The sequence below is a fragment of the Sinocyclocheilus grahami genome, unplaced genomic scaffold (genome assembly GCF_001515645.1).
Source record: "Sinocyclocheilus grahami isolate Dianchi unplaced genomic scaffold, SAMN03320097.WGS_v1.1 scaffold252.1, whole genome shotgun sequence".
Taxonomy (NCBI): Eukaryota; Metazoa; Chordata; class Actinopteri; order Cypriniformes; family Cyprinidae; genus Sinocyclocheilus; species Sinocyclocheilus grahami.
The window spans coordinates 304,402-312,934 of NW_015505431.1; the positions used below are offsets into that span (position 1 = coordinate 304,402).

The 8,533-nt window shown below is 38.1% G+C and overlaps 1 protein-coding gene across 1 annotated transcript in view; it reads right to left on the reverse strand.

The window, feature by feature from the left end:
* LOC107598526 (ribonuclease inhibitor-like) overlaps window positions 1-8,533 on the reverse strand; it is a 17,841-nt gene that overhangs the window by 7,227 nt on the left and 2,081 nt on the right. The window contains exons 3-9 of the mRNA XM_016289898.1: window positions 8,162-8,254; window positions 7,465-7,548; window positions 5,045-5,131; window positions 4,664-4,771; window positions 3,290-3,640; window positions 2,478-2,651; window positions 266-439 (exon numbers count right to left, since the gene is read on the reverse strand). Coding sequence (XP_016145384.1) covers window positions 266-439; window positions 2,478-2,651; window positions 3,290-3,640; window positions 4,664-4,771; window positions 5,045-5,131; window positions 7,465-7,548; window positions 8,162-8,254 — 1,071 coding nt within the window. The remainder of the gene's footprint in view (window positions 1-265; window positions 440-2,477; window positions 2,652-3,289; window positions 3,641-4,663; window positions 4,772-5,044; window positions 5,132-7,464; window positions 7,549-8,161; window positions 8,255-8,533) is intronic.

Below are 8,533 nucleotides of genomic sequence, written 5' to 3' on the forward strand. Positions count from 1 at the left end.
GCATATTATCCTAAAAGCTGTGAAGCACTAATTTGAAGTTACAAATATTAATATTTTTCTTACACACAAGTATGGTTTTGCTTTAGAAGACACTGATTCATCAACTGGGGTCTTTTTGGATGATAGCTGTGTTTGTTTTGCATTTTCTTTGAAGCATAAACTCTGAGGTTACTATCCATTTGCATTATATGAACTCACAGAGATCTAATATAACCAGAAGATACATAATTGTTTCACTGGAGCTTAATACTGAATATGTTCTTACTTCAGTATCTCCAGTTTACAGCGAGGATCCTTCAGTGCATCAGAGAGCAGCTTCACTCCTGCATCTCCTACATTATTCCCAAACAGACTTAGTTTTCTCAGATGTGAGGAGTTTAATCTCAGAGCTGAACTCAGAGCAGCACAATCTTCAGCGGAGACGTCACAATCTCTCAACCTGCAGAACAACAACACACTCTTCACTCTCAGTTCAGCAGAAACAAACACACAAACACAGACTATGATATTAAATGCTAAATTTGTGTGTGTTACATCTCAGAAGGCATTATTATTTTGTCTCATGTCTAAGGGAACGTTTACACAACACCATTTTCAACTAAAAACAGAAAACTTTTACAACTTGTTTATTTACAACAGTCAGTCAGAATTATTGCGCTCCTATTTAATTGAGCTCGGTCTGTTTGGCGCGCATGCGTGCAGCATCGCTCGATCACTGAAGTCTGTGAAGTTTAGCGGAGAATCCCAAAGCAGAAGGCTTATGCACTTCTGACAGAAAAATGGAAATATTTTCATGGCTTTCTACCATTTATAGTGGGAGAATATACCTGTGAAATGCAAGTTATGCATTCAGGAAGACAGCACATCTCAAACACATTAAACAGCGCGAGTAGCCTAGTGTCTCTGTCAGCGGCACACGCGGCCTTTCTGTCAGAGCATCGGACGGGGCGAGCCGCTTAAACTAATATGCGAAACGAAACTATAAATTATGTCTTACCAGTTTTTAAAGGCCTTAATATGAAGCTCGTCACATGTTTAGAACAAATTGGATCATGCACTTTCTCCGCAACAGCTCAGTCTGTGTCCTCTGCTATATTTTCAGATGAGCTTGTATCAAACTACTGTAAATCGATATAAACGGTATTGCCTCATATCGAATCGCTTATAAAGAAAATATCGATATGTCGTACAAACTCGATATACCGGCCAGCCCTAGTACTTACTACGTTTTTTGCTTTGACCGTGGTAGGACCCTTGCTGTCTATAGAGGATCAGAAAGCTCTCGGATTTCATCAAAAATATCTTTATTTGTGTTCCGAAGACGAAAGAAGGTCTTACAGGTTTGGAACAACATGAGGGTGAGTAATTAATGACAGAATTTAAATTTTTGGGTGAACTATCCCTTTAAGACTATTCTTAAGAGAAATTCTGAGAAGTTTTATGCATATGGGTCCTGGGGCCGTATTCACAAAATATCTTAAGGCTAAAAAAAGATAGCATTTTTATTTCTGTTTTATGTTATACTGTTTTGTCAGTAATTGGGGTTAAATGCTCAGTGCATAACGAGCAGGTGTGTTTATGGAGTGGTGTGTTGTGAACTGGGTGTGGTGGGCCGATCTGTGCCAGAAGGTCCAGGGCCACATTTTAGCCTCAGTTCACCCCTGGTTACAGGTAATCAAGAGAACTATGTTACGGGTAATCAAGAGAACTACTAAGTCACTAAGACCAAAATCACAAACCATCATAAAATGGCTGTTGCAGGCAATTCTCCTCAGAACACAAACATTTTAGGAACATTTCATGATAATTTCCCTTTAACTGAATTATGTTCTTCTTTATATGTACAAGCTGGGCAATAAGTAATCCATAGTGATCCTTTATAGATATTTTAATTATTTATTAATCTCTGCAGTACAGTGATGCGCCATTAGAAAGAAATGCACCTTTCATACGATTACATCATCAGAGAGTATCTGTTCAATTTGAAATTGGTTTGTTTAGACATTTCTAGCTTTTTATAGATATATTTGTCATGTCTGTGAGGCAATTTTTTCATTTTTGTGAAGCACTCCAGTTCACGGTGTCAGAGACGGCAGAAAGCGCATCCTGTTTGTTTTCTTTATTTTACAAAACCATAATGATTTGTTAATATTGTGAGTGCACACAAATAAAAGTAGACTGATGTATTACACTGATCTGTGCGAGTAAAAATGATGGCAGATATTATGTTGTTTCCACTCAATAGTGCACTTTTATCTAGGTTAACACTAGAGCGAGTGGATATGTAAAGCTGCTACAACTTACATGTTTTAATTTACAAATGATAATTAGATTTTTTTGTAATCTTCAATTGTGTTCATTTGAAGGCTGAAATTCATATAGATGTGGGATGATATAATGGGGTGAAAAATATATATTAATATATATTATTATAATACAATTGTTTCACTGGAGCTTAATACTGGATATGTTCTTACGTCAGTTTCTCCAGTTTACAGCAAGAATCCTTCAGTGCATCAGAGAGCAGCTTCACTCCTGCATCTCCTACTTTATTCCCAAACAGAACCAGTTTTCTCAGATGTGAAGAGTTTGATCTCAGAGCTGAACTCAGAGCAGCACAACCTTCATCTGTGACGCCACAATCTCTCAACCTGCAGAACAACAACACACTCTTCACTCTCAGTTCAGGATATAAATTTTAACAGCACAACAACCATAAAATTCACAAATACATAACTTTACAGACAGGCAAAGTTCACTATATCAGAAGATTAGAGATATTCTCACTAGAAGAGCAATAGATGAGGTTTCACAGACATTCACAGAAAACAAAAGTGTCTTAATCTCAAGTTCACTGTTAATGTGAGAAGGAAGAGACACCCAAAACAGTGTCTAAACTGTTAAAATACTACCATTGACAACAAAGAAAAGAAGCACTGCGCTACAACACACACATCTGAAGATTACACTCAGTGCTACTTACTCTGCTGATCTGGAGGCTTCAACGACAGGCAAGAGCTTCAGAAGAACTTCATCAGGTGTCATGTGTTTTTGGCCACTACTAATGTATTTACTGAAATGAAATTGATCCAACTGCTCTGAGGTCAACAAAACAAAGACAACAGCTGACCACTGTGATGAGGACAGTCTAGCGCTTGACAGACCTCCAGATCTGAGATACTCCTGGACTTCACTGACGAGAGACTGATCGCCCAGTTCATTTAAACAGTGGAACAGATTGATGGATTTCTCTGGTGAGGGATTCATTCTTATTCTCATTTTAATGTACTCAACCGTTTTCTCTTTGCTGTACGAGATGTTCCCAACATGTGTCAGAAGATATTTCAGGAGCATCTGACGCACAGTTCTGATGGTTTTGTCTTGTCCAGGTAAAGGTCTAAAGATCTCATTGCATTTGATTGGTTTGTCCTCTGTTGCTGCTCTCCTGGACTGTGTCTCAATCTGTCTCACCTCATGCTCATTATTGATCTCTCCACTCTCACTCTCTGTGATGTAGAGCTCTGTGTAGATCTCATTCAGCAGTGTTGGGTTTCCCTGCTTTGCCGTTCCCTCATACAGACACTCAAACTTCTTCCTCACATTTGATCTATATGTCTTGAGGGCTTCAGCAGGGTCATGGCTTAAGATTAAAATAACAAAATTATTAGAATGTGTTGTATATTCATATTTCATAATATATGCATACTTCATATAGTATATATATGATGACAACATATTTGTTTAAATAGATCTTCATTTAGTTTAGGACATATGGGTCAAATTCCGCTCCTGGAGGGCCGGTGTCCTGCATAGTGTAGCTCCAACCAGCTCTAAAACACCTGCCTGGAAGGTTCTAGTAATCCTAAAGACCTTGATTAGCTAGTTCAGGTGTGTTTAATTACAGTTGGAGATAAACTCTGCAGGACAGGGCCCACCAAGAACTTTCTGACACACATGGTTTAGGACAGCAGTTCCCAATTCCAGTCCTCGCACCCCCCTGCTCAGCATATTTCGTATGCATCTCTTATAGGGCTGCACGATAAATCACATCCCATTATACGTGATATTGCGCGGTGTAGGGACCATGTCAGTTGGAACACCGTTCATGCACGTAGCTCTCTTCTAACGAGCTGGTTATCTGAATCAGGTGTGTTAAAGAGAGACATGCAAAATATGTGGGGTGTGGGGGGACACGAGAACTGGAAGTGGGAGCCGCTGATTTAGGAAGTTTAGGCTGTTAGTAGGTTGATGTGGTATAAAGATGTGATTATATATTACGATATTGTTATAATATCAGCATATATTCTTTACCATTCACATTTAAGGTTTAACAATTTTAGAGAGCAGCTGAGATTAATCAAAAAGTTGTTTGGTAGCAAATAAGTGCAACAAAAACTAGGCAAAATACTAACCCAGGCTCATTGGTAATACGTGCTTGTGGTGACATTTCTACAACACTTATTATATCACACACACACATATATATATACTGCACGTTTCGCGGCAGTTTTAAAGTGAAATCTCCAGTGAGTGGTGCTAAAATGAGTGTTCAGTATGTGACCGTGGCCTGGTTTTTATCACGTTGGTATAGACACGTATTGCTGCATTTTTATTATGTTGCTTCAGGAGGGGGACATTGGGGGGCAGTGCCTAAAGCATTTACCTGAACCCAAGATCAGACTGACCCAAGATGTGTCCACTAAAATTACGCAGAGCATCCACTGACTGGTCACTCTTCTTGGACACACAGCTGGATTCTGGCAGGTTTGGTCTGTGCATTGAAGTTAAACAACAAATGAATGTAATTCACATACTCTTATATTAATCACTTTTGTAATGACTGATTGCTCTAGGAAACTAAAATATTTAATTAATATGTTATATTCTGTTGGAGACAAAGTGCAAGTGTTATAGCACGCATATTGGAGCTGTTAATTAAGACCTTCATTCTGAAATGTACTGCATACAGGCATTGAAAACCCATTACAGCATTCAATTTGAACAAACAGATGTAACAGGACAAACAGTTTAATACAGTGTTTACCTGAACCCAAGATCATTGTGTCCACTAAGCTTAGGTGGATGATCCATTGACCGGTCACTCCTCATGGACACACAGCTGGGTTCTGGTCTGTGCATTGAAGATGAACACAACAATGTTATCCACACACATTTATTGTTACAGCTATGTTTGATCATTTCTGTTCTGAGACTTTCATTTTGAAGTTTTTTAATTTCTGGTGTATCTTAGTACCCATTTGCTGCGTTTATTTCTTGTTTCCATGAGTTCTAGTGTGTTCTCACTTATTTCCGTAGGTACTGATTTGGTTCTTCACCGGTGTCTTGTTTAATTGAATGTCACTCTGTGTATTTATACGCCTCGGTTTAATCAGATCATTGTTGTTTATTGTCTTTGTGTAAATGCAAAGCCATTTATGTTGCATTTGTATGCTCCCTTGCCTGTTGGGTTATCTCGTTTATTAAAATAAATACTGCAAAGATCCCTGTCTCTACTCACCCTTCATCTTTCCTGCACAGCACCATTTTTCTAATTAACTCGTTCAGGTGACTGAACTATTCTATTAATATGTGATCTATTGTTGAATACATGATAGAAAGTACAGCTGTTATACACAGTGTTGAGCAAGTTACTTCCAAATTGTAATACATTACATATTACTTGTTTCTGTTATTTAAAAGTAATTCCTTACCTTACAATATTACTGTCTCAGAACTGTAATGCGTTACATGACTCCTGTATCACTTTTGAGTTACTTTCACCAAAATAACTACAGAATTAGAACTTAACATTCTAAAATGACTAAATGTACAGCAGAGCATTTTACATCCAGTAGAGGGCGATATGGTGTAGCATAATGACTGTGGGCTATCCAGTCTACTAACAATATAGCTTATAATTGGCAAAGTGAAGGCTCAAGACAATGCAAGAAAGGATGACAGCCAGAATCACAAACGATCCAAGTCTGTTAAAAGTACGGTAGAGGTAAAGTGATTATCTGGCAATATCTGTGAATAGCCTGGGTCTATTCATATTAGACACAACAGGACTATATGTAAACTCTAATGCCATGACAAGATGCGCATACGTCCATCTCGCACATGTACAGTCTTCTGCCATCTTCACCCATTAGCCGCTTTTCCACTGGCCAGTGCGAGCCGGGCTGGGCTAATAGCCTCGGACCTCGAGCACTCGTTTCCACTGTCGGGCCAGTAGCCTCGCGGCACTCCTGTAAAACCCACCCTAAACACGACTTCACTGGACTACGTCACACAATACAAAGTTCCACCAGCGAGAGGGAGATTAATTAAATCGCTAAACAAATATATCAGAAGCTGTCTTTAGCCTTTATTCACAAACTTGGACACCACACGTGGCTATTGACTGACCACTAACAGAATAGAACTTATTTGCGGCATTTTTGATTCGTTAATGTCTCGCGGTCTTGCTGGGTTTTTTTTTTCTTTGAACAATTACATTTTGGGCTAAAAGTGTGTTGTACTGAACATGTACTGAGTAAAATATTACTGAAAATTGATTAGTAATGCCTTACACTACTGCGTTAAAGCAAAAAGTAATCCGTTACTGTAATGCATTACTTTTGTAACGTGTTACTCCCAACACTGGTTATAGAGTACACAACCATATATCAAAGTTATTAATTATGGTATTTTAATTAAAGGCACAATATGTAATTTTCACCACTAGATGGCGTGTATTCAAAATAAACAGAGACAAAGGCGTAGTTTGATGATGCTGTAACTGAGTGTGGAATCATGGGAGTTGTGGTCTTCATCCTCACAGCCGATGCAATCTGACAGGGCTCGGGCAGAAATCATGTTCATGGATGAGCTAATGATTTATTAACGTAGTAGAATGAAGCAGGGTGAGGCTGAAAGCCGTCAAAGCGAAACGAGGCCGCTGAACGAGCGTGACGCACGGCTCGAAAGCAGCAGAGCTTTTATTATGCCACAGTCGACTGCTTCCGCTCCTTCCGGTCGTGCATTGCAGCGCTGTTTTATCATACTAGACACATTTAAAAGTTCTGTTATAATGCTACTCTGTGCGGTCGTCACCGGTCTATTAAAACACACAACATATTAAAGCGTCTTTGGTGTTATCATGTTTTCTAACAAAACAAAACCGGAAATCAAGGGGTTATGACGTAATTTGCAGGTGACACAATGACACTATGGACACGGCCCGCGTCACTAGTTAAAATTGCTAATTTCTCTGGATTTAAACATTCTTCGAAAGATTTGGGATAATGTAAGTACACAAGTCAGCAAAATATATAACACTGTTCTAGTGGTTTTTGGATATTTTAATAAAAAAATCTTATATATCGTGCCTTTAATATCTTCTAATACATTGAATAAAGGCACAGAAAAATTATTTCATTCCAACACAGAAGATTAAGACAAATGGTTTAGTACAGTGTTTACCTAGACTTTTCATTGTGTCCACTAAGCTTAGGTGGATGATCCATTGACCGGTCACTCCTCATGGACACACAGCTGGGTTCTGGTCTGTGCATTGAAGATGAACACAACAATGTTATCCACACACATTTATTGTTACAGCTATGTTTGATCATTTCTGTTCTGAGACTTTCATTTTGAAGTTTTTCAATTTCTGGTGCATTTTAGTTCCCGTTCTAGTGTGTTCTCACTTATTTCCGTAGGTACTGATTTGGTTCTTCACCGGTGTCTTGTTTAATTGAATGTCACTCTGTGTATTTATACTCCTCAGTTTAATCAGATCATTGTTGTTTATTGTCTTTGTGTAAATGCAAAGCCATTTATGTTGCATTTGTATGCTCCCTTGCCTGTTGGGTTATCTCGTTTATTAAAATAAATACTGCAAAGATCCCTGTCTCTACTCACCCTTCATCTTCCCTGCACAGCACCATTTTTCTAATTAACTCGTTCAGGTGACTGAATTATTCCATTAATATGTGATCTATTGTTGAATGCATGATAGTAAGTACAGCTTTTATGGAGTACACAACCATATATCAGAGTTATTAATTATGGTATTTTAATTAATATCTTCTAACACATTGAATACAATGAAAGGCACAGAAAAATTATTTCATTTCAACACAGAAGATTAAGACAAATGGTTTAGTACAGTGTTTACCTAGACTTTTCATTGTGTCCACTAAGCTTAGGTGGATGATCCATTGACCAGTCACTCCTCATGGACACACAGCTGGGTTCTGGAGGATCTGGTCTGTGCAATGAATGTGAACACGACAAAAGCATTTAATTCACATACTCTTTTATTAATGACTTTTGTAATTAACTGATTCGGGTGACTATATTATTCCATTAATATATATATATATATAATTTATTTTTAATTTAAATACTCGGAGTGTTTCCCATTTGTATTGGTTCAGTCCCTTCAGGCACTCTCACATGCGATTTAAATGTGTTTCTGATTACTATTCTTTAATATTTTTTGCTGGTAAGGTTTGTTTTTAAAGGGGTCATATGATGCGATTTCAAT